General features: G+C 40.4%; 4 protein-coding genes across 5 annotated transcripts; 2 read left to right on the top strand and 2 right to left on the bottom strand.

Annotated features, from left to right (window-relative positions):
- Positions 1–364: 364 nt before the first annotated feature.
- Positions 365–4,565, bottom strand: fn3krp (fructosamine 3 kinase related protein). Its single transcript, XM_034089670.2, has 6 exons — positions 4,338–4,565; positions 3,952–4,103; positions 3,446–3,537; positions 3,210–3,289; positions 2,970–3,092; positions 365–2,866 (listed from the first exon to the last, which is right to left on the bottom strand). Exons 1-6 carry the CDS (start codon positions 4,476–4,478, stop codon positions 2,525–2,527), a joined length of 930 nt encoding a protein of 309 aa, XP_033945561.1. The 5' UTR covers positions 4,479–4,565; the 3' UTR covers positions 365–2,524.
- A 129-nt stretch (positions 4,566–4,694) lies between these two features.
- Positions 4,695–6,660, top strand: arl16 (ADP-ribosylation factor-like 16). The gene is made up of 5 exons (XM_071204033.1): positions 4,695–4,862; positions 5,359–5,413; positions 5,508–5,624; positions 5,709–5,824; positions 5,997–6,660. Exons 1-5 carry the CDS (start codon positions 4,786–4,788, stop codon positions 6,160–6,162), a joined length of 531 nt encoding a protein of 176 aa, XP_071060134.1. The 5' UTR covers positions 4,695–4,785; the 3' UTR covers positions 6,163–6,660.
- Positions 6,661–6,766: 106 nt separating this feature from the next.
- On the bottom strand, positions 6,767–17,596 carry epn3a (epsin 3a). Of its 2 annotated transcripts, XM_034089244.1 has the most exons (12): positions 17,530–17,593; positions 17,313–17,401; positions 14,218–14,927; positions 12,065–12,183; positions 11,521–11,598; positions 10,957–11,052; positions 9,961–10,044; positions 9,543–9,672; positions 8,882–9,037; positions 8,691–8,768; positions 8,368–8,604; positions 6,767–7,754 (listed from the first exon to the last, which is right to left on the bottom strand). In XM_034089244.1, exons 3-12 carry the CDS (start codon positions 14,807–14,809, stop codon positions 7,459–7,461), a joined length of 1,866 nt encoding a protein of 621 aa, XP_033945135.1. In that variant the 5' UTR covers positions 14,810–14,927; positions 17,313–17,401; positions 17,530–17,593; the 3' UTR covers positions 6,767–7,458. The 2 variants fall into 2 exon arrangements, with proteins under 2 accessions (XP_033945135.1, XP_033945136.1); XM_034089245.1 differs by lacking the exon at positions 11,521–11,598 and having other exon boundaries at positions 17,313–17,596.
- A 3,841-nt stretch (positions 17,597–21,437) lies between these two features.
- Positions 21,438–24,215, top strand: rasd2a (RASD family member 2a). The gene is made up of 2 exons (XM_034088504.2): positions 21,438–22,601; positions 22,718–24,215. Exons 1-2 carry the CDS (start codon positions 22,079–22,081, stop codon positions 23,230–23,232), a joined length of 1,038 nt encoding a protein of 345 aa, XP_033944395.1. The 5' UTR covers positions 21,438–22,078; the 3' UTR covers positions 23,233–24,215.
- Positions 24,216–24,629: the final 414 nt, after the last annotated feature.

Here is a 24,629-nt window from a genome sequence, read left to right as displayed (position 1 = left end):
TGTTATAAGGGGGAAACGTTTTAATCCCAGTTTTCTTAATGATATGAACAAAATCCTTCTTTCCCCGGCCTTGGCAATGTGATTTCATCCTTCTGAGGGATGTTTACATACCGACGGGTTACACTGGTGGTTGGATGTCATTTGTCATTTTTCTTTTTCACTGCCGTCTGCATCACACTTGTTCTTGCTATTTAAATCAATGAAGAGCAAACTAGCCTACATGTTTCAGGCGTTGATATTTTAGATTTTATTCTTCATATTTTATTGATTATGTGTGGTTTATGTTAATAAGTGCATTTGCTAGGAGACAAAACAGTAAAAAAAAACAGCCTGGGAGAGGAGATATTGATTCTGGTGGCACAGGTCCAAAAGACAGTAAGAAGAGCTCTTTATGACAAGGAAGAGGAAAGTGTTACAGTCAACTTTAATACCTTTCATTATCAGGTGGATAACAAATACAGCAGCTCAGAGCTAAGCCTTTTGTCCATCCAAGGATTAATTATTGGTTTAGCAGCCAGTGGACATATAATATTGCAAGAGTCTACTAAAATACAGATTTTCTAGTGAATGCTTCAGTCTGGATGTATCAACAGTCAGACTATAATGATCTTGACAAAGTATAAAGCATTGCAAACTCTGGGAATATGATCAATTCAATTGATTGTATGCAGGCAATGCATACGATAGCAGCAGACTAAAGAAGCATATAGAGCTTAGGACCCACTTGAAACTTCTAGGCATATATAATTATAACTAAAAAACGAGCTTAAATTCCCGGTACCCGTAGCCTGCCTTTATACTTTAAAGCAGGGGTGCCCAACCAGTCGATCGCGATCGACCGGTCGATCGCAGGGAGATTCCCAGTCGATCGCGAGATGTGTCTAAAAATAGAACAACAATATTCTGTTTTATCGTTAATGTCCTGTAACATAACTTTCCTGTGCCAGAATAATGCACTTGAACGCATCAAAGCTTTGTGATTGGCCGGCGTGACCCCATGTGTCGGGGCGTGGCTGGTGAGCAGTGGGCAGTGCACTAGTTCGCTAACGTTGTCCGTGTCAACAGGAGTGACAGTCCGCACAGACACACAAGACCGCAATTATGGAAGAAGCAAAACATATATAATTTTCACTCCGAGTGGGAGGATGATTATTTTTGTATCTATTCCAATTCAAAGTCCATCTGTCTCATCTGCAATGCGAGCGTGGCTTTATCGAAGAAGGGTAATTTAGGAGCGGCATTTCAAAACAGTGCACAAACGCTACGAGACGGAATTCCCTCCTAATTCTGCCCTACGCTCCAAAAGGGGAGGGGCCTGAAAGGACAGCTAAATGCACAGCAGTCCATTTTCACCAGGCCCAACAACAAGAGCAAGGCTGCTACCATAGCATCTTAACGTGTCAGTCACGTTCTTGCGAAACACATGAAGTCTTTCAAAGACGGTGAAGTTGTGAAAGAAGCATTCCTGGAGGCTGTCGATGCGTAATAAAAATAACAGTAGCATTTCAACAGGTTTTTGATATGATAAAAACTCAAGTTAGATACCGTTATTAATCAGCTTTGAGTTTGTTTGAACTTATTCATTATAATTATTGTACAAAATGGTGTAAGAATGCAAACTTAAATTGATTATAGTCTATTATCAATTCAGGTTAAGAAACTAGTGTTGCTTGCATCCTATTTTAAAGGCATTTCTTTTTATAATCTACTAAAATGCAACAAAAAAAGGGTTTGATTCTATTAATTTTGTCTTTTTTATTTCACTGTTGCAGCAGATTCCTGTGTAGCTTCAGATCTGAGTTGTCTTATTAGTAAGCCTAATTTATACTTTTGTAGCAACACTATTTGTATATAATGGCAAAGAAAGGGTTCACAGTCTTTTCTTTTCCCTGTGTCATATGTGGCAGGACTGTTCAATGTTTCTTGAAGACATTACCCACTGTAGTTTGTGACGTGTGAATAAACTCCAACTCTGTATCAACAACACTGTTGTGTAACTTCAGTTAAATACTTGTATGTGTGTAGATTAGAAAGAGGTAAGATAATGGATCTGCAGCATTTTATGAAGTATTAATCGTACAAAGGTCAGTTTTATACAAGTAGAAGTGTGCATTTACCTGGTAATAGGCTGTCAGTAATGGCTACGCCTCTCTATTTGGACTAGTAGATCTCGGCAGACTGGCAACTTCAAAAGTAGCTCTCGGTTCAAAAAAGGTTGGGCACCCCTGCTTTAAAGTATACAGTATATTCTTGTTCAAACATACAATGTAAGATAATTAGAAGATGTGAATTCTGTTTGTCATATTTTGGAAGCAGACTGGTAGGTGTAGCAGGCAAAGCAGAATTGTTTTGTGTTGTTGGTTCTGTATTGTCTACACAATATAAACATTGCATAGTTTGAATATAATGTATGTCTCAACACTTAGCCATACAAGTTCTCTTAAAATGTGCATCTGTCAAAATACAGTAGATACTTCAGTGTGAGTTTAACACTAACGTTTTCTACAAGTTATTGTTAATGCAGTTATTTCAGAAGGTCCTTCATAATACTTATTGCAGAGCCTCTGTATCCCCCACCAAAGTGGTTCCAGTGATTCAGATAGTGGAAGAGTTGGTAAAGCTGGTTTCTCTTTGCAAAACCTGCAGGTGCTTTAGGAATCTTTTCATGGTAAGCAGAGTAAAAAGAGCTGTCAAAGCCACCAAACATCCCGGCAATACCCAGGTCATATTCTGAATGACCATAGAAGGAGGCTGGGTCGAAGATGACTGGGCCTTCTGCACACTGTGCCACGTTGCCTCCCCATAAGTCTCCATGGAGGAGAGCAGGGACAATCTCCACATCTGTGAAAAACTGAGGGATCTTCAGCTGTAAATAACAGACACAATATGTAAGTTGCACTGTCAAATCATTGATACAAACATAGGGACATGTATACAATATAGTTTGCTCTTGATGGGGTCAGGTGCACCTGTAGCTTGGCCCATAGTTCACTGGCCTGTCTGTCTCCATAGGATTTCTCCACCATGTTAAGCTGGTGCTGCAGCCTTTGCTGGGAGTAAAACATCACCCAGTCATCCTGCCACTCATTTTCCTGTAGACATAAGGGGAAACAATAAATGCAGTAACACTTAAACACCACATAAATGTACTACACACAGATATTAGAGATTACAAGACAGTTTCGTTTTGACAGATTTGTATTTTTTACCTGCGGTAGATATCCACAGCATGTAGGTAAACTGAAGCCAAATGTATGCACAGCAACCTCCATTTGTCCAGCTCCTTTTCCTGTGTACAGTAAAATACATTATACAATCATCCGCATTAAAATAGCATCATATTTTGAGAAGCAACTGTTCAGTGTAGTAATGGAAAAAGGATGATTGATTTTACTTTGCGTGTGTATTTTTTTGAATGTATGAAGGTGATGTTAAGTTGAATTACCCACTGTCTGCTGCTCTTTATTTAATGTGTCCAACTGTCTCTTGTTGTGAACATGCAGGTTTGCCAGCTGTTCGCCTAGGTGCTTTGAGTACCTACAAATTACGTTTGGAAATAAGTAAAGTATTGTTTAAAAAAAAAAGATACTTTTACGGCTATATTTTCATGATGATCTAGCTTTTTGGCAAGATATGTCAGAAATATCTGTGTGCAAAGACAATGTATACACAGTTTGGATGGACTTAATGATGCGTTGAACTGATGAACTAGTGCTGTATCTTTGGTTCCATATACATATGGCTACTGTTCAACAGCGTGAATGGGAAAGGAGATATATTAGTGATATCATGGCAGGATGCTATGATTACTATAACACTTGTTAAACCAAATAAATACTACTATAGTATATCTTACCTAGAGTTAGTATTTGTATACTGGCCCCCACATTTTCATTTTGCCCTCTATGTTACTGATAAAGTACCAAACACATTGTCGGAGGTAGCTCTTACTTGGTGAGACCTCTCATGTCCAGATGTTCCATCACAAATGCACATCCTCCTGTGTCAAGCTCAATCACCTTCACAGGCTTGGGGACTTTAACAGTTTCTGTCTTTAAAATTGCTTCCAAACTGGCCATCTCCCCATCGAACATCAATTTGGCCTAAATAGAAAATGAGTTTAGGCTGGTGACAAGTCCAGTAGCACAGATCTAAACACTATATAGCATGATAAATAATTATTGTAGTCCTAATAATTTCACAATGTGTGCATAAAGTTTAGTGGCAGTCTGTCTAGCTTTAAGATGGTCTATCTACTGAGAACGTATTTGGCCAGACACCAACTGAATACAAGTCAGTATATTTAATTCAAATACAAAACAATGATAATCACATACCTCTTTCTTGTGATTGATCTTCACAAACACTCTCCCATTGTCAGTATCATAACTCTGGCCCTCGCTGATACATCCACCTCCCGAGTGACCCGTTGACTTCAGCATGGCTGTCCCCAGCTCTTTCTTTAATTTAGCTTCCATGGTTATTATTGCCACCAATTTGACAGGATAAAGTGTTGCTAATGCTAACAACAAACTGCACTTGCAGGGCCCGAAGTTAGGGGGGGGGCGTTTTGACCAGGGTGGGTTTTGACAGCTTCCGGGGACGGTGATCTTTTTTCTTCCGTTATGTTGGTCACCAATCAGAAAAACAGACAGAAGTGACTCATTCATATTTCGTCCTATCACAGCAACGAATCACGGCCACGTGAGCGTTGCCTTGGTGGCAAGTGAAGCTAGCTATAACGACTACATGCTAGCATTAGCTTCGGTATGCTCCTGAACAGAAATGAATAGCAATGACATTTGTCTGCTTCTTGGAGCAACTGGCGTCGGGAAAACGTTGTTGCTGAAACGTCTACAAAATATCCTTTGTGCACAGTAGAATGTTTTGAACTACATTTGAGAAAAGGTGGAATATAACAATTAAAGTTAATTGGTTTATCTAGCTAACGTAGGCTAATTTAGCCTGATGAGCTGGTGTAACGTTAGTAATTCCAATGAACTGTTAACTAGGCAAGTTACAGAGTAAGTAATTCATAAACTGTATACAAGCGTTTTGTAGGTAATTATTGGATGTGCCCTACTATCTAATCTTGCACCGGAAAAGTACGCATTTAGTTGTAAAACAATATTTGAAGACTGGATTTGAGCAAATACATGACACGATACTGTCACACTGTATTTAAATAGCATGCACATGTATCAAAACGATTAGTATAAACTGTCCCATTTTAACTGATCAAACATGTCGTACTATGATATATCATAAACTGTTTAAATATGATATTGAAATAAGTTGCTTTCTCTAAAGCTGATGGTTATCACCAGTGGATATCTTCCATGACATATTTAGTTTACAGCTCAGTTTGCATGGATTGGAGGAACTGGGCGAACCTCCTTCTACCCTGCCTACAGTAAGTGTTATTGAAAGGTAGTTTTAATATATTCGCAGTTTTTATGAGACAAAGCCATCCATGTAATGCTCTCGTTTTTTTGTAACCTCCACAGGTGGGAACCAACCTGACAGACCTGAAATTGAAAAAGAAGAAGATGACATTGAGAGAGCTGGGAGGCTGCATGGGTCCTATATGGCCGAGTTACTTCAAAGACTGCTCATCTGTAATTGTATGTTATTTTTACTGTGTTAATTTGCAACAGTTGACAAAAGACTGGTCGCATTATTTGTTTGTTTTTTTGGCTTTCTCATAGTTCATGGTGGACTCAGCCAACATTGCTCAGATATCCGCCTCCTGTATCCAGCTGCTGTCAGTTCTCTCTGCTGAGCATTTGCACAATGCCTCTGTGCTTATTCTATTCAACAAGAGGTGACATTCACACACACATTGTTCACTAAATGTACTTGCCATAGCTGTAAGTGGTCAGTGTCAGCAGAAGGAACACAATATGTATACATTATCTTAATTCCGTCTCTTGGTGAGTTTTGTTTGTGCCATTGTGTATTTTCTCATTTTATTTGTTGTTTTTCCCCTTGTCCAGGGACATGCCCTGCACTATGAGTCTCGTGGAGATAAAGTCGCTATTCAGAATGGATGACATCATTGCATCTGCTACTCAGCCGATCACAACACAGGAACTCAGTGCCCGCTCTGGACAGGGACTTCAGGAGGTGCTGAGCTGGCTGGAGTCCATCATAGTCAAGTGAAATATCATGTGTTATTTCCTTGTGAAAATATGCTCCTCCCACAGGACTTGATCTAGCTTCTTGGCAAGATATGTCTGAAATGTCTGAGTGCAAAGACAATGTACACACAGTTTGGATGGACTTAATGATGTGTTAAACTGACGAACTGGTTCTGTATATTTGGTTCTATATACATAAGGCTACTGTTCAACAGTGTGAATGGGAAAGGAAATATATTAGTGATATTATGGCAGGATGTTGTGATTATTAAGTACCATAACTCTTGTTAAACCAAATAATACTGTAGATCTTACCTACAGTTAGTTGTTTTTATACTGGTCACCTTTACCAATTAAATGCCACAGATACGCTGCTGGAATGTATGACTAACTGCAGTTAGATTCTCATGTCTAAGTAAAGACTTGTTTTATATTAAAACAAAATAGTCTGATTTCTGTAAGTGATGCAGCATGGTGGCAATGAGTCACTACCAGCAGGGGGCATACAGTTAACAAATACTGGAACCACAACTAGCTGTGAGCCTGAGATTTCATAATAATGCATTGATATCACAGAAAAATTAGAACATACAAAATAATAAAACCAAATAAAGAATGACGCAGCGTTGTGATTACACCCTTATATTTGATGATTCAGTGGATCACAAGCAATTAATTAAACTCTTAATTATTACATTTTCTCATGTTTCCTTGCTTATTGTGAATTTTGAAGCACTTCCAGTCCTCCAAAACTATCTTTTCATTCAGTTAAGCCCAGCAATTAATTTCACTTGAGTATAATAATGTACACACTGATGTTTTCATCAGTTCTGGCGCCAACAGAATTCCACAATCCATACAACTCTTGTCTCTTCACAGGAATAAAAAAAATCTTATGTGCCTATGACGGCAGAAGTAGTGAGCAGAAGACTTGTTGCCTTCTTCTAAAGCCATAGTCAATTTGCCTGGTAATTGTGGCTAAGTGAACAATTAACAAACTGCTTTTGTGTATGTTTTGTCTAAATTGAATTTGCAAAAGGTAGAAGGTTAACATGACACGAATGGTTTCTAATAAAAAAGGTGTTATCAATTGTATACCCTACTAATGCAATCATGACAAGAGTAGCAGGACAGATCATTGCAGAGAAGAGTCGAACCAGCTTGCATCAATCTAAGGGTAACTACATTATAAAAACGACTAAGAAGTCATACAAGTCCTTGGGGCTGAAGTTCAGTCTTTGATTAGAATTATATTTCAAGAGCAAAATCTAATAGCATTCCCCTTTTTCTTAGATTATATTTCCAGTTTAGTTGGTCCTCATAAGAAAGGGTTCTGGCTGCTGTGTGCAGCCTGTGATCCGTCGGTGCTTCCTGAAGAGAAGGGCAACAAGGGCTCAGGGAGGGTCCCCGGCAGGCCGAAACCTGGCTGGGTGGGGTGAGTGAGGGACATAGGGAGGCTAGTAGGCTGGTGGCTCATTGGCAGGGGCAAGGAGGCACTGTATGGAAGGGAAGTGCCCTGAGGCGCCGAAGATATCGAGCTAGAGCCCAATTGATTCAGAGTTAGTTTGGGCTGCTCAGTTTGGAATGGATTGTTGGGTGAAGGAGCACTCAGCCCTAGACAGAAAGAAAACAACAGAAAACTATTAGGTTTGCCCTATTCAAAAGTAAAAATTACATTTTTAATATAAATTATTTGCTGTGGCCAATTGTTTTCATTGCATTTACAGACACTTGTAACTCTCTAATTGTAGAACCACGCTATAAAAAGGCAAATAGCAACACCTATACAAACTGACAACAAATCTCTGCTGAGCCTAATAAATATATTGCAATGCTCAAAACAGCAGCATCCAACAGTCTGCTTGGATATTACATGCCACTGCATGCATTCACGGAGCACCTGTAGCGCGGAGATCATTTCTAAAAAATAAAAAAAGGCCTGTTCGCGGGCGCGAGCCGGCTCCCGTCATTCACTTTGAGCCGGCTCGTTCGCGACCGACACATCACTAATTTATATGGTTATGCTACTATCAAACACAGCCCGAATGTAATACATGAAGAATTACATTTTACTCTAGATTCTGCATAAATGTGAGAAAAATAACATTTTAATAGATCAGTCTACACAGAACTGATTTAAAGCTAGTTTCAGCTATTAAAGTCTCTTGAGTTCCCTGGTCTTTCCCAAAAATAGTATTGTATCTTCAGCCAATAGTACAGATATTACCTGATAGGAAGGGGTTCAGGATCTTGGCTGGGGGGTTTACTGGGATCAAGGCGTCCAGGTTCACCAAGGAAGCTGCTGTGGGGCCCAGGAAGGCCTCAGGTGTCCTGCATGAACGAGGGCTGGGGGCAGCCAAGCTTTCTCCAAGACGTGACAGGTCAAAAAGCTCAGGACTGCCCTCTCCTCGCCCATTCAAGTTCACCTGGCCTCCATCCATGGCCTCATCAAACAGATCGCCATCTAAAAGCGAAAAAATATGAAGTTTTTACATTGCAAATGTGTGGGATGCACAGAACCACAAAACAGTAAAATAATTCACTGTTTACCTGAGGGGCTTCCAGGTCGAGCACCGGAGTCCCTTGTAGCTCCCATGTGTGCTGAGAATGCATCCATTCGAGAGGAGGCTATAAACATACCCACATACATTTCATTATATTATTTTAAATATATCTTTGTAAATATCTATGTTGCACCTCCTATTTATTTTTCGGCTGAGCTGCATGGGAGCTTATATTACCTGTGCTGGGAGGGAAGGCCCATTCTTGGCCGGGGGCCTTCAGGTGGCTCTGAGGGTCATCCCAGGGGTCGACTGTGGGCTCCCATGGTGGAGGGGGGCTGTTGGAAGTTGGCGGTGCCATCCAGGGAGGATCTACCCTCGGGATGCTCGTGCTGCCTTTTTTAGTAACAGACAGGTGAATGAGAGAGAGAGTCTCCTGTTTTAGCATGAACTAAAGGCAGAACATGTTGTGCCTTAAATATGAAGAATGGGGGGGGGGGTTCATTCCAACACTGCACTCTAAAATAAGGCAACAAATGTTTCTGACTATTATTTACTACACAACTTGGGCTCAAAGGTTCAGTTGGATACTTTTAAAGGAAGATATTTCTTCATATTTGCTCTAACTGTCACATTTCCCTGACAGGGGGATTAGAGAAATAATAAGTAAAAAAACTAATTCTGGTTTCTCTGCCTCCTCCTGTTCTGATTATATATCTCATCACAATATGGAAGGATACGGTAACAGTTCCTTTAATGATAAAAAGTTACTTTTATAAAATATAGGCAAGGCAAGTTTATGTATATAGCCCTTTTCAGCACGCGACAATTCAAAGTGAATATACCAACTTATCCTTTGAACTCTCCTTCTTTAGTCATGGTAAGCTAACTCAAGTCTCACCCATTGTGTCCCAGGGATCCCTTATCTCCTGAGGAGCAGCTGCCTGGGGGGGGGCATTATTCCATCGTTGGTCACGAGGAGGCTGCGCTGAGGGCAATGCGAAAACATCTACAAGGTCCATGAAGGCAGTCTGACAAAAACAAGAAAAACTGGGTCAATTTAGTATATTGCTTCTACTCTCAGACGGTTATCAAATCCTCAATGACAAAGTTGAATTTAATTTTTCAAAAAGTGTAATGTTATTCTGGAGATGTAAAACATGATTCCACCAAATAATCAAGCACCTAATCATTATCATAAGTCAATATCATTTGTAATTTTATTTTAGTCCTCGAAGCATGAGAAAAACACTAATCTACAATGTATGGTTGTATTTCACCACCCCCAATGAGATATTCCATACCCCAATATTTCATACCCCGCCTTTAGAATCCATCTCATGTTTGCTTTCCTCCAGAGCTTTCTTGAGCGTCAATTCATCTCCTTGGCGACTGAGCTGCTCCTGTCAACAGAAAGACACATGGTCGCCTTTGGGCATGACAGCTTCCGGCAAAATTCCCATATTGTAATTTGTCACTTCATAGTGTATTTATGACTCAACCCATGCTCACTAGCGCCAAAGCCAGCTTGTTTTTTTTTTTCTGGGTAACGTATGACCCAGATATAGATGAGTGCGATGGGCACAAACCAACCAAATTCTGTGGTCAAACAGAAGAGAGATATCACTTTGATTTATAACAGAGCAGCTCTATTGTGGCATAGTTAGAGAGGAAACAAGGGAGGAAAAGGACTGAGACAGTGAGAAGTTACACCAGATAAAACAACAGTGATAAGAAAGAAGCAAGTTTGCCATTTTAAAGTGGTTGATCATTATTAGAGAAAACAATAAAACATGGAGGATGATTCTCTAATCTGTAACCTAAGATGAAAGGTAGGATCATATTACTTAATTCAAGGTAATAATATTGAAGATTTCCAATTGAAAAAAAAGTCTATCAAGTAACACAATGGTCATTGAGCCAAGGGTTCACCAATAAAAGCACTTGCATGTGTAGCATTTCAAACTTGATCTATGTGGGGACTTTCCCAGGAAAAATCCCAAGAGTCACACGATGAGTTTCATTCACCCAGCTGTGGTTGGTTAGGAGAGCCAGAAAGGTTCCCTGGAGCTAGTTAACCGTGAAGTTGCTTACAGTTTTTTTTGGTCTAGAAAAGTTAATAAACTATGAAACAAGCAATGACTACAGCAATAATTCAAAACAACTTCAAAAACAAAAAGTTGGGAGACCCATCATCATTTACTGTTTGTTGGAAACAGTGAACAGGAAACAGTGACATGAGAATGTAAGTTTAAATCTCAGCATCTCCAAAAATAAAAAGTGTCCCCCCCCCCAGTGACAACAACAAACCCTACCTGCTGGTGCTCCTCCTTGCTCAGGCTCAGGGCTAACTGAAGCTGGGATTCTTCATCCATTTCCAGTGCCACAGGTACAGGTACAGGTTTGACTGGCTGGGTGGGGAGGGGGACCAGGGAGGAAATTACAATTAGTATTTGGTCAACAAAAGGGTGAATAATGCTAGGAAAAACAGACACTACATTGCATGCAATTATAAAGGTGTCCCAATCAGGCAGAGTAAAAGGGTCCAATCTTCTGCCCTTCCCTGATGCCACACCAGGAAAGTGTTTGACATGATCTCATACTACTGAACTAAGAGGAGAGATATAATGGTTAGTTGAACAGAAGGATGAAGCCTGGTCCGATTAGTCGCTGTAAACAAAAAAAACATGTATTTTTCCTGTTCATGGTGAAGTGAAGCCGGATGTAGAAAGGAGAGCGAGTAGTGCATGCAGTAGTTTTTCTCAAAAGGGCTGAGACTCTATTGTGAGGTTGGTTTTTAGTGTGAAGAGCAACAGAAGATGTGCTTTAGAGAAAAGGATGCAAAGGAAGAGTCATCCTATATCCCAGCATACTTGTACCTTCTTGGTCTCCTCCTTGCTGAGAGTCATAGCAATCTGGAGCTGGGTCTGTTCATCAATATCCACTGTAGGAGGCAGCTAGGGTCAAGCAGGAAGGATTAGGAGGAAGACTTTTTCAAAGGGAAAGGTAAAAGCTTGATTTAGCTTGAATGATTCTTAAAGAAATCTAACGATTTAAGGTGATTCAGATCAGAGAAGTATCACAGAAACTGCTGTGCACACATTCCCATAGAAGCAGAGCAGGAGTCACAGTGGGCAACGCCTGTGCTTGCCATGGAGACGAGGACAGGCTGTAGGAGTGGATCAATGCACACATCCTGTCTGGCTCCTCACTCACAGTTTCCTCGCTCCAAAGCATTGCTCACACGGATTTGTCAAAGAGCCATTATTGACCACATCAGAGACAGAATTGATGAGATCACTTTCTGTTAAAGGTTTCTGTGAAATGGCGGCCTAGTAGAGACAGGCACTTGTAGTGTGCAGTAGGGATGAGAGGTTTGTGTGTGATCAGTGTGTGTGTCTGTGATATCTTAGTTAGAGGTACCTTTTCACTTTCTTCTCGGCTCATAGCCAGGGCCAGCTGCAGCTGCAGCTCCTCCTCTCCACTGGTTGATGGCAGAGCCTGCTCCATGTCTGGAGCAAGTCGAGGAGAGGAAGACGAGGCTACAGGGACAGAGGCAGAGAAGACGGGTGTGAACAGAAACATTAACAGATGAAGATAAACTGGAAAACAAAGAAGGAACCCTTTAGGCTGACACTGTTTTTGAATGTTAATTTGATTCCACTGCCCGTTGTTTAGGGCCTTTGCTGGCATTGCTTGCCACGGCCTGCCTAACTCTGCCTGCACCAAGAACAATGGGGCGCCTGTGTGGAGAGTTAGGGTGGTGGAGGGGCAAAGGAATGGACGGGTTGGAGTGGGGCCCACCTTATTACCCTGAATCCTTTGGGTGGGATCCAGGACGCATGTGCAGGTTTGGAGGAGGGGCCGGGCCAGGGGGGCCGGCAGTATGTCAGTCTGGGCATCAGGCTGTGGGTCATGGGACTAAAAGAGAGAAGCTGGCTACACGTTGGCAAAGTCAGGTCTCAGAAACCAATCATTTCCACTGTGCTGCCCCTCAATATCCCATTATGAGCTGGAATGCTTGCTGGCAATTAGCTGCTGCCAACCTCTTGCCCGCCACCCAAGCCATCAGTATACAACCATGAAATCTAAAAGAGATCCACCACTATCCTCCCTCTAAAATCTTAAAACGTACAATCCTCCAGGGCAAAACGACAAAAATGCGAAAACAAAAAAAGAGAGTTGGAATTACAGCAGCAGGCACAGGGCACGCATATGCATTACGATCACAAATATAAGGGTTTTTCTGAAAGCATTCCTTTCTGAATAAAAAACAACTCATTTCAAATATTTGCTTTGATTGTCAGAGTGTCTGATGATTTTAAACTTAGAAGTATATGTTTCTTCTGTTTACTACAAACACTGCTTATATTGTAACATTACACCTGGTAACTGTTTCTACCACATGTTTCCACTGGCGCACCCTCGTCTACAAAACATATGCAAGAAACTTGGTTCACGTAAAAAATATATTGGAGTTTTGAGGGATTATTATCTCCCCCACCTGAGGGCATTTCTCTGTTTACACCATGAAACAGGCCTCAGATTGTTCTGTTGAAGCCACAGCTCTGCTACTGACTAACACATTTTAATAAACACCGTAAACCACACAGACAAATGCCAAAGTATATAGTGCACAGCAGGCATACCACAGCTACAAAGGCCACACAATGCTTTTTCAAAATATGTTATACAAGTCAATGACATCAAATGTCCTAACCCCTACACCCTCACTGAGGAATCACTTTGCTCCTATATTCTAGCCACCTAACCAACATCTCTACCGTAGCAGACAGATCGTACAGTTATGTAAACATGGTATCCAGTTGTGTTTTCACATTTGATTGAGACATGCACAAACAGGGCCTCCTCTCTTTTGTAAATCCAGTTTAGCTGACATTGCTGTAAACAGGATAATGAAAGGAATGCAGTTGTCCTACCATCAGTGTTGAGCAAAACTGAAATAATGGAGGACAAAAAGGTAGAAATAAAAAAAACTCATCAGGGCTTATATGTTGGAAGGAGTTGCTAGTATTAAAATAGCGTCCAACCCATTGAGAAACGACAAGTGAGAATTCATTGATGTAGAGATCTCAAAAACTTGGCAGAGAGTGAAACTATTTAACTGAGGGGTGTAACGATCCCTTGATCTGGATTAATCCATAATAGTGTGAAAACATCAATCACATCACCATCTTAAAGATACACCTTTGTTTTCAAATGTCCATTGCTCTGTCATTATTTACAAGTCTTTTTATATATAATTTTTTTTAAAGAATATATTGATTTTCATTTAAATGTCTAGGCAGACCAATTTAGCCTAGTTAATTTAAAAGTAGAAATCCTATTTTAATAAAACTCATATAAACATGAACTGACAGTGTATCTATAAAATAGCTTTTTTGTTGGGATCAAATGGAAAACCTAGACGCGGAATGCTTTTAATCTTCATCATTTATAAGGTTACATTTACTTGTATCTGATTAACGTTGGCCTGTCATGGGTGCATTCCTGACAAATGACAGATCACATGCCAAAAAAAATAGTTATCATTCATAGTTATCAATGTTACTCACAGTTAAATGAGGATGGTGAGCCTCGGCACCTGCCAGCCTCCTCCGCATAGGCCCCTGCTGTCTGGCTTGTGCGACGTCCCGGGTATGGAGGAGGAATCGATCCGGAGCCTAAGCTACTGCTGGCCCCGGCCATGCGTGTCTTAGTCTTCAGTGCTTGGCTCCTCTCCTTCTTCAGCTTTTCATCATCCTTCAGCAGAGTCACTAGTTGCTTGGCCTTCTCCCGGACATTAACACCCTGGTCCCGTCCATCTCTATCCATGTACTGGAAGTCTCTTAGTGTCTGGATGGTGTAAATGTTTTCGCGGCACTCTTTGGACACACGCTCGGAGCCTGATTTGATCAGGTAGTCCAGCAGGGTCATTGCCTTATAAACGTGGCGCCAGTTTTTACCATGGTCGTTAAGCCGCTTCCAGATCATACCCATAACCTCCTGAAAAGCCACTACATTAAAGGTCAGGTCTGAGATTTCAGACATAAGCGAGCTGGGAGGACCCCAGGGATCGTTGGAGGTGGCCTCCCGTACCTTGACCTCAGCCTCTGTGAAGTTGTTGACCATGTTTTTCACTTGGCGGCGCAGTGATGAGGTCTGCATGATGGCAGTAGCGTTTTACAGGTGGGGGAATAAAATAGTCTAACAGCAGAAATCTGTTCAGTGGAGAAACACAATGAAGCAGAACTCCTTTACTTCAGTGATGTCCACAAGTGTGTTCCTGAGGAAAGAAGAAATATATATGGACATTAATATTCGAATGTCAAATATTTATAGAGAGAACTTTTTCACAGATAATACACACAACAATCTTCTTCAGTTACTCCTTTTGCTTGAGTTACAAACATCACTGCTGACTAGAGCTGAACTCTTACACATTGTTTCACTCAGTAATTGTGTTTGGAAGGAGAGAGAAACCACCCAGCACCTTCCAGCAATGTGAAACACAACACCTGGGCTCAGTTTTCCCTGAAACAACTTGGTGAGTACATACCGAGCACTGTTCATAAGCAATGAGTAGCTTGAAAGAGCTATTCTAAAAATCTATTTCTCTAAATAAAGCAAACATTAGTTTCAGACAAAGGGACTTCAACCTAACCTGTCCGTGTAGATATCTGTGTTTTACCTTTGAACAAAAAAAAACCGGGAGGGGTGGGCGCTCCAACTCCACTATATTTCTGACCTGATTACATTATCACAGTAGCAGTAGGCCATCGAAGCATTCAAAGACTGACAAACATGTAACTACTACACACATATCCACACAGTAATCCACAAGAAAAAGACAATTACTTTACTGTTTTTTACTTTTATTTTACATCAATAGTCATATCTATTTGAATGCATGTCACATTGTCCTGGACATTGGACTGCTTTTCCTCACAAAGGCAGGGCAGTGAGTCAGTTGAAAAGGTTTAACTCAAATGTCTGTCTTATCTATTTAATTTGGAAGTGAAATGCATAAACACAAAGAATCAATCCCCTTTACTTCGAAGTAAAGTGCTGTGTCATGAGTAAGTATTTCCACACTGTTACGAAGCCTGAGATGAGAGATATTAAAATGGTCGATATCCATCCCTATGACAAAACAGATTCATAACCGATGTAAAATACAGCCATGTTGATATTGTCACAAAATGTTTTCACTAAAAACCTTAGTGTTCAACTCTTTATACACCTCAACATGCTGTGGGCATGCTATGAATAAAAGGTGACAGCACTTGGGTGGCCTGCATTATCAGTCATATCAGAGAGTGCTGTAAATAGATTGGAGAGTGGTAGTAAGAAAGAAAATGCTTGTGGCTCAGCGGTTAAATCTCAAGAGGTGACCAATGCTCGCCTTTCAATCCCATTATCTCCTGATCTCTGGGGTCACTTGGCTGGAGAGGAAAAGATAACCGTTTCAAATGTTCTCTTCCAGTAATGAATTTAAATCAAAGAGGAACTGAGCGTGGAGGTTTAATGCAAGTGTGACAATGAAATTGCTTCTTTGACTAGATTTCTAACACAATCTGGATGCCTCCATGAAAGCTGTTCTTACAGACATAATATAGATAAACTAATGTCTGACAAATTACTATAACTTCAGTTGGACTAAAAGGCAGTGATGAAAGAAGTAGTCAGATGTTGTACCTTAATAACAAGTAGTAGTAATGCCCCAGTGTAAATGAATAAGCATCATACTATGTTAAGTACCAATAGTAAAAGTATACATGTTAAATCTAAATATAGCTACAGTATAATATAGTATTGTTTTACAGTTATACAATATTGCTTGTACAGCACTATCACATTGCCCTCGACATTGGATTGGAGCTGGTATTTGTTTGGCTTTGATACAGTTGGTAGCTTAATGTGTAATAATAATGTGTAATATATTACATTTTAGTTGGAATTTAAAGAACAATATTTCACTTTAAAATGTAGTGGAGTAGAAGTACACAGTATCCATTCGATGGAAATACTCAATGTAAGTAAAAGTACCTGACAATTGCAGAAGCATTATTGAGTTAATGTATTTAGGCCTACTTGCATTCCCCCTGCTAGATAAGGTAGATAAGGGAAGCACCACTCCCTCCCCACCACTACACACACATTATACTCCTATCAGTCACCCTATCTTTCATAACAAAACGAATATTTCTCTAGCAGCTTGAGTGTAACTTGTGACCTTGACATGGTTACATACTGGAGTAAAGTATTTACTTTGTCTTATTCCACCTGGAGACTGTATACTTTTGTAAAGCAAATTCTCCAGTTTAAAAAGTTTAAAGCGAGCCCATCAATTCCTAACATATTTCATCATACTTTTGGGAATCAAACTGTTCCCGGACCAGGCCTACTTGCCCTCCCAGGTGTGTTTGTTATGTCTTACAGATGTTTGGAATAACACAAAAACCGCTGGATGAAAACACGGGTCTCGATTTCACTCGTGTCCTTTTTGTCCCAAACTAGGACGAGTGGTGCACGTTGCGTCAAATGATATGATCGGGTCGGTGAAAGTGACCGTGACTCAGCTCTATGTTCGGGAGTTAAAAAAGTTGGAACCTCGACAGAATAACAAGAACACGACCCCGATCCACTCTGCGTCCACTTTCCCTCTTACCTTCATGTCAAAGCGCGTCAGTGGGGTCCCAACTTGGGGAGGCTTTGGGTGGAAAAAGAAACGCCTCCGTCTCTCGACATATCCCGTAGCTTTCGGGTAGAACAATTGAACTATAGTTAAAAAAGAAAGGTCGCCTATTCAAAGCAGATGGAAGACGTGTGTGCTCAAAATGAATGTAAAACTAAACCCGGTAGTGCTGTTTTGTTATCAAACTTACTTGAGTGTATATCCCAATCCAGCCTTGCAGATGGCACAGCCCTCCCCTAAAAAACACACACACAGTAAAAATGGATGGAAAGGGAGAGAAGAGAAAGGGAGGGAGGGAGGCCTGCTCGGCGAATGCAGAGTCAGACTTAACCCCCTCACTGCCTGATGAAAGGGCACCTTAGCTCAGTGGAGCAGGTGATCACTGAAGAACTACACACAGCTTAACATAATGACAGACTGTGAGGTCTAAGTGGAGACACACAGGTTCAATCTGATAATACCTATCCTAAAAAAATAATAGTTATCCTATACAAGGCAGGATTTCAGCAGATAAAAAAAAAATACTGCAAAATATTAATGTACCCAAAACATATAGGATATGGGAGATAAAAAGCACTGTGACCAGGTGGGCCCAAATCTATAAGTGAATACTACAAACCCTTTTATTTCCCATAGCTATGCTGTTAAGAGTGAGTGAACATCCCAGAGGGATACGACAACAGACCGCATTTCCTTTTCAGCAACTTCCTCATTGCATCTCTTTACTTATTCATTAGAGCTAATGGAACGTGTAATATTTTTGTGTGTTACCCTGGCTTACATCAGTCAAAAAGTGCTAAGTAATCTCTGTCTCTGGAGAAGGATCATGACGTCGAGGGGGTAATGATTAGATAACTGTGGGATAAGCAGAGAGCAGTGGGCTGGTTGACTGTGAGCAGGATATACAGGAAATACCAGCTCCACCTTGAAACAACAAAGTCACAACTCTTGGAGTCAACACAAGGAAAACATTTAGAGAATAAAAAAATTCATAAAGCAGTGAAACTTCTCAAACAGGATTGTTCTAGTTCTCAGAAAGTGTTTCAAATAAGTTTGTTGGGGAGTGTATGTCTTGTTGCAGCTCCTGTTTGTTTTTATGTGACTCTCATTGATCGGTCGGTGGAGCCAACTTCATATACCTCCTGCAGGCCCTCCTCCTCTGCCTGGCACCCTATGTCTTTATTTCTCCTGAAAACAGATGCCTGAACACTCTTTTGTTTCCCAACAAAGGCCTGATGAGGTCAGCGCAGGGGGGACATGCAGGCGAGGCTTGGGGAAATAGAGGGGGAGGAGAAACAACTGATAAATATCACCAGCCTGCTACTGCATGCCAGTGATGTCACATAGGAGAGGAAATCTGACTTGTGTGTTTGTGATTATGTGCCTAAAACCAACATTAGTGCTTGTGATGACTTTCTGTCCACTGAAGGATCATGTTTCTAAAACTTCACTGTATGGAATCTACCTCTCTTTGCTGTCCTCTAGTGGTTTTGTGTTTTATTTTCATGTGGGTTATGCAGTTTTTTTTTGGTTCTGTGATTAGAACATCAGTAAAGAATATCTAGGGCCCCAGGTTCATGACATATCAGCTGGCCCCCTATAATTTGATAAGAAATGTGCATCAATAAATTCATTCAAAACAAATAAAATAACCTTGAGTAAAGATTAATATTGAGTAGGAGTTTTGTAATGCAGCATCCTATGATACTATTCATAATCATTATGTCTGACAATCATTTTCTGAATATTAGGTATATCAAATGTCAGAAAATTGTAGAAAAAGCCAAAGAAAATCCCCTAAAGCCCAGTTTATCACATTTAAATATATATTTCTTGCCTGACCATCATCTAAAAACCAGGAGAGAGGGGGATAACTGTAATGTCTTTACAATCTCCTCATTCTGCAAAATAAACAGAAAAAATGCAATATAACAGAAGATATTTATTTTACTATCATAAGAATGTTACCCCACTGATTAATTGGCTTAAAAATGACAAAAATATTATACCAATTAAACTTTACTAATTTTCTGTCAAACAACTTATCCATTAGACAATAATTCCAGCTTTGGGGTAATAGTTGGTTTTTCAGTGCCTTGCTAAATAATGAGAAGAAAATATTTTCTACCGCATTTGCATGGTGTTTAAAAGCACCAAACAAACACAAATACAAGAGTAAAGCAGTCAGGTGAAGAAAGACTATGCCTGGCCCTGGAAACAAACAGACGGTCTGTTCAGATGATACAGTAAGTGTCAATAGGTTGATGACGTGTTCCAATCATTTCTATAAATACGAACATAGTAGAATATGTGGTTTTCTATATTTATACGTGTACCCATGGTGCGATCGAGTATGTAACAGCGTCTGTAAGTGTGATTACAAATTAAATCTAGGCAGGACGTTGTAGTGACGAAGAGTGTTCAGGAAGGGAAATTATAGCAACGGTATAGGATTAACCCTGGTTGATATTAGGTTTCCTTTCTGATTGTTAGGGTTCCCATCAGCGTACAACGAAATATAACAATTATTTCTGCATGTTTGAGTATTTTTTTATTTTCTTCTGACCTTAATATAATCAATATGTAGGATATTCAAGTTTATCACAAACTTAAATCAAATAACGTTAAGGTTTTACGTACAGAGTCTACATGTACAATTGTTTTAAGGAGAGTTCATCAGCACTCCAAGAGATATAGAGGTGAGCAATTCTCTATTATGTTTCCCATCACGACTTGGGATCTATTTTTGTATGATGTAGAGATTGCATTCTGCTATCAGTCTTTTCCTTTCTGTACTGTAAGTGACTTATCCTCTTCAGGTTTAGCAGAGAGAAAACCATTATGTGAAGTGTTCTTACAGAGTGGCCTTGGTTTGTAAAAGGGCTGGTTAAATGTAGAAAAGCTGCATTTATATAATATGTTCTGGCTTCTTGGTTTACTGCCAAGTACAGCTAAAATATTCAGTACTTTAAAGTCGGGGAGGAACATGTTCTTTAGCCGTATCACGACTAAACCTTCCCTCTTAAATATATATAAATGCATATTATTGACTATAAAGCAAAGGTAAATCTTTATGCCCTTAAAGTGATGTCTCTTGCTGTTTTCCAAACCCTTATATAGAAGGAAAAAAACATCCGATTGCATAACGAGGCATGTGAGTTCTAGAGTAGCTGTTTCTCAAGTCTTGATACTGAGAGCGTTGTGATGACTTCAGAAAAATGCAAGGTTTGCAAGTACTGTTCATGACAGCCTCACAAATAATGCAATCCCAGATTCATAGCTATGTCAGGCTACATATAGGTACATCTTTTTGATAGGCTTATGCAACAAACAAAAAGTATGAGGGTAATATGAACATAGTCAAATCCTAAAAAGTGACAAATGAACTGAAAAACATACAAAATGTTAATTGAAATCCTGGCAGCATTGTAAACAGAGAGGAAGAAGACAAGTCTATATAATGCTATCACATCCAGTGTCCATGGCAACAGGGGTTTTGTCAGTTATCTGTAATTCATCTTTTATTTATCATGTGGACATCTAAACGTGAGGTGCTAAAACATAGTAGCCTATGATGTACAGTAATTAAGTTTGAATACATCAGAATATAACAAGAATTTGTCTCAGGACAACATGCACAAAAGCATAATTTAAGTCTGATTTGTACTATTTTAATGTTTTTGTGCCCGCAACAAAAATTATTTGTCATTGAAACTACTTTAAACACTTGGAAAACCATCTTGCTTTTTTCCATGTCTGTTAAAGATTTAAAGACTCCATGACAATAAGAACTAAATGTGTGCAGCAGGGAGGCGTGTGGTGCAGTGGGTTGAGCGTTGGTGTTGGGATCAGGGGGTCACAGGTTCAAACCCCACTGCAGTCAGCATGTCGTTGTGTCCCTGGCAAGACACTTCACCCCAAATTGCTCCTATGGGGATTTCCCACGGTATTGAGTATGTAAGTCGCTTTGGATAAAAGTGTCTAACAAGTAACATGTAATGTGTGGCGTTTTCCTTATCATACTCAATAGACTCTTTGGATACAAATAAACACATTTGGACAACTCTGTATTTCCAGATTTTTATAGTCAGGCTGAGCAGGAATATACAAGTCTCTTTTTTGAAGAAACACTGTGATGGTTTTTAAAACATAATACAAACACATGAATAAAACAGGTTACCACAAAAATGCCAAAAACATTATTATTATCAACATGACAGCATTGTTAGGAGAGGATAACCACAATTATTAGGGTTCAAACCTTCAGTGTCCATCTTATTGATGCTAAGGACTGCTAATGTATCATCCATAATGACAACACCTGAACATGGCTAAAAATAGATCATTGATTAGGTTTGAACAGATCAGAATTGTTGCCTCAGAACAAACGTCTGATTTGGTTTATTTTAGTCTTTAGACACAAACATATAGATTTGGGAAACTCCTCTCTCCTTGACTCCTCTCTCTCTTCCCACACTTATCGACCTAAATCCTTCAAAGGAAAATTGCAATAGTTAAAAAAGGAGATCGTGTATGTTTTTTGTTTGTGGGCTGCATGCTTTGTCTTTCTATATAAGGAGCGTTTGCTCTGTGTGAAAGCATGACGCAGGCACTGCGCTGTTTGTGGGTGTATAAGAGGCGCCTCCCGGCTCTGTTTCTACGCACACATGGGGAAGCAACTTGGGTCGGTTAGATTTTGATAGCCTCTGGTGTCTGGGGACGCTTGAAAGAAAACGGAGATGAACGCAACGATTTACCTTTCTGTTGATGGCATCCTCGAAACGTTCAACTCTCTCACCAGGCATCAACAATCAGGCATCACGCACCCAGTCATGCAGAGCTCAGCCCTTATCCCAGGACTCACGCACCCCAAAGTCTCAAATATATCCAAGACAGGCATGGGCATCATCAAAACGGTGAAAGGGCACTTGAGACAACACGGGGTTGAAAGTAGATCCAGTTCTGGAAATCGGCAGGTTTCAAGTGATCGACTCCCCTATAGGTCCGTGGATCTGATGGAGCTGGGTCTGGCCAAGCCCAAGAACTGTCACAGAATAGTGGTGCTTGGCGCGCCAAAAGTAGGCAAAACCAACATCCTTCAACGATTCTTGGGGAAACAATTTGAAGAACAATACGAACCCACAATCGAGGACTTCCACAGAAAACTCTTCTACATAGGAGGGGAGGCATACCAGATCGATATTCTGGACGCCCCGAGTGAGAGGGACTTCCCTGCAAAACGGAGGCTATCCATTCTGACAGGTGAGGCACTTGATGGTTAATCATTGCAGATTTTGATAAACTGTAGAATTCGGTTTTGTTTTAGGAATATAATATAACATGACATGCCTTAACAATCTCAATCTCTTTCTCTCCAGGTGACACCTTCCTGCTTGTGTTCAGTTTGGATGACAGAGAGTCCTTCAATAAAGTCTGTGATTTTCTAAACGAGATCAAAGACGCTAAGGCGAAGTTACTGACATGTAAACATCTCCCGAGAGTCCCACAAGTCGTGATATGTGGGAACAAAGCGGACTTGAAGGCGCAGAGAGTCGTCAGGCAGTCAGAGGTAGCAGAAGCCCTCGGTGAGGATGTGACATTCTTCGAAACCTCTGCTAAAGATGGTACTGGGATGGAAGCTGCGTTCAGGGGCCTAGCCTCTGTAGGCAGACTACCTGACGAGACAATTCCGTCACGGCATGAGATGATATCCCTCTTCACCTACCAGTCGATGTGCATCGGCCGGCGGGGCAGGAGAGGGAGCCGGGGTCTCTGTACGCCCTGTGCCGCAGTGGACCCTCTGGCGTGCCGCCCGAGCTTCACCAGCGACCTGCGCCTGGTGCTGAAATCAAGCACCAAACACAACAAACCCGAGAGGTGTCAGATTCAATGAATTTCAAGACTTCTCGATCAAACCAATTGTAGTAGTATGCTGCAATATCATATTATGTAAGGAGTTATACTCTGCGGCACATGGCTGGACCAGTGCATTCATTTCTTGTTTTTGTATGTAACTGAATTTATATTATCTTATGTTAATAAAAACAATATTTCCAATTGTCATATGTGTTTCTGGTCTAACATTCACTTTATTTCAGACATGCAGTTTATTAATGAGATGCAGATATTCTTAGATTGCGTTCATGTACGTCAGCAATTAATTCAAGTGGATCTTGGGACATCATTATAGTGAGGAGATGACTCACACTGATCTTAAACTTCTTCTTATATTCGCTCACAACGCAATAGTTAGCTCTAATTTTAAATCCGCACACTGCTGTGAATGGCACCAAGAGCTGAGATGTAACAACGCTTTCTAATAATTATAAATAGCCTAAACACTCATGTGTCACCATAATGAGGGAAACAAAGAGTTAAAGCATCACGTATTACAGAGGGGAGAGGGTGAGAGACATGCTGGACTCTGAAATCAGCACCATGGAGAGAGCCCACACAAACCCTGATATACCACTGAGTAGCAATTCAATTTTAAAACACTCAGCCTTTTCTTTCCAATATATCTCCACGGGTTTCTTTGAAGAAACCATTGCGTAGGCTGTCTGTTCAGAGTGTCCTTCACTTGTGAAAAAGGATGGTGTGTGTCAGTTATCGAGTATACTGCATTGAACTGAAAAGGTACTTGTTTGTGCCATATCAAGAGCAGCATTAAAGCTTGGCAGCTATAACACATCCATTTGAACTTTCCCTATCAAACTATTTGACACAATTTTGCTCGCGTTCCCAGCTCTATTTAAATAAATGAAAACCATATTTCAGTTGCTGTAGCTGACAGAGGTGCTGCGGCAGACTCATCATCCTGCTTCATGAATCATAGAGCAGAGTGAGCTGTTCTTAACCCTGAGAGTCGTGACTACTGCACAGCAGAGACTGAATCCATGCACTCATCATATAGCCTCATGAGTAACACACTCCCTATAGCACTAAAGTGGCTACTGGTAAGAGAATACTGTATTCAGAACAATAGTTCATATGTTTAATTAGCTTCCAGGTGCTTCCTTTATTGCTACTCTGAGTCAGTCATTTCATTGTCATCTAAACATGATTACACAGGGAATTGTGTCTTCTTTGAAAAGACTCAAATTCTCCTTTGGAGCACAAATCCACTAATTCATCTTTACAAATATGAAAATGTTTTCTAGTTAGTTATTAAATAATCACAGAATGGGGTTCCTCTGGAAATCTACCACTGCTTGTTAACTCTACAAACTAAAGTGACTGTCAAAGGACAATAAATATAGTATCACACATTTATATGTTGGCATTAGTTGT

The sequence above is a fragment of the Pseudochaenichthys georgianus genome, chromosome 8, assembly GCF_902827115.2.
Source record: "Pseudochaenichthys georgianus chromosome 8, fPseGeo1.2, whole genome shotgun sequence".
NCBI classification, from domain to species: domain Eukaryota; kingdom Metazoa; phylum Chordata; class Actinopteri; order Perciformes; family Channichthyidae; genus Pseudochaenichthys; species Pseudochaenichthys georgianus.
Note: the sequence above shows the minus strand (reverse complement) of the source record. Positions and strands in the feature narration are given on the sequence as shown.

What these genes read in the sequence shown, in the direction of transcription:
- arl16 (XM_071204033.1), top strand. Translation starts at nt 4,786, where the DNA reads ATGAATAGCAATGACATTTGTCTGCTTCTTGGAGCAACTGGCGTCGGG. An exon ending in TTGCTGAAACGTCTACAAAA is followed by an intron (nt 4,863 to 5,358) that starts TATCCTTTGTGC and finishes ATTTAGTTTACA; the next exon opens with GCTCAGTTTGCATGGATTGG. An exon ending in AAGACTGCTCATCTGTAATT is followed by an intron (nt 5,625 to 5,708) that starts GTATGTTATTTT and finishes GCTTTCTCATAG; the next exon opens with TTCATGGTGGACTCAGCCAA.
- epn3a (XM_034089244.1), bottom strand. Translation starts at nt 14,809, where the DNA reads ATGCAGACCTCATCACTGCGCCGCCAAGTGAAAAACATGGTCAACAAC. An exon ending in CTCACCATCCTCATTTAACT is followed by an intron (nt 12,184 to 14,217) that starts GTGAGTAACATT and finishes CTGTCCCTGTAG; the next exon opens with CCTCGTCTTCCTCTCCTCGA. An exon ending in CCTGAACCCCTTCCTATCAG is followed by an intron (nt 7,755 to 8,367) that starts GTAATATCTGTA and finishes CTTTCTGTCTAG; the next exon opens with GGCTGAGTGCTCCTTCACCC.
- rasd2a (XM_034088504.2), top strand. Translation starts at nt 22,079, where the DNA reads ATGAACGCAACGATTTACCTTTCTGTTGATGGCATCCTCGAAACGTTC. An exon ending in GAGGCTATCCATTCTGACAG is followed by an intron (nt 22,602 to 22,717) that starts GTGAGGCACTTG and finishes CTTTCTCTCCAG; the next exon opens with GTGACACCTTCCTGCTTGTG.
- fn3krp (XM_034089670.2), bottom strand. Translation starts at nt 4,478, where the DNA reads ATGGAAGCTAAATTAAAGAAAGAGCTGGGGACAGCCATGCTGAAGTCA. An exon ending in GACATGAGAGGTCTCACCAA is followed by an intron (nt 3,538 to 3,951) that starts GTAAGAGCTACC and finishes CGTAATTTGTAG; the next exon opens with GTACTCAAAGCACCTAGGCG. An exon ending in TAAAGAGCAGCAGACAGTGG is followed by an intron (nt 3,290 to 3,445) that starts GTAATTCAACTT and finishes TACTGTACACAG; the next exon opens with GAAAAGGAGCTGGACAAATG.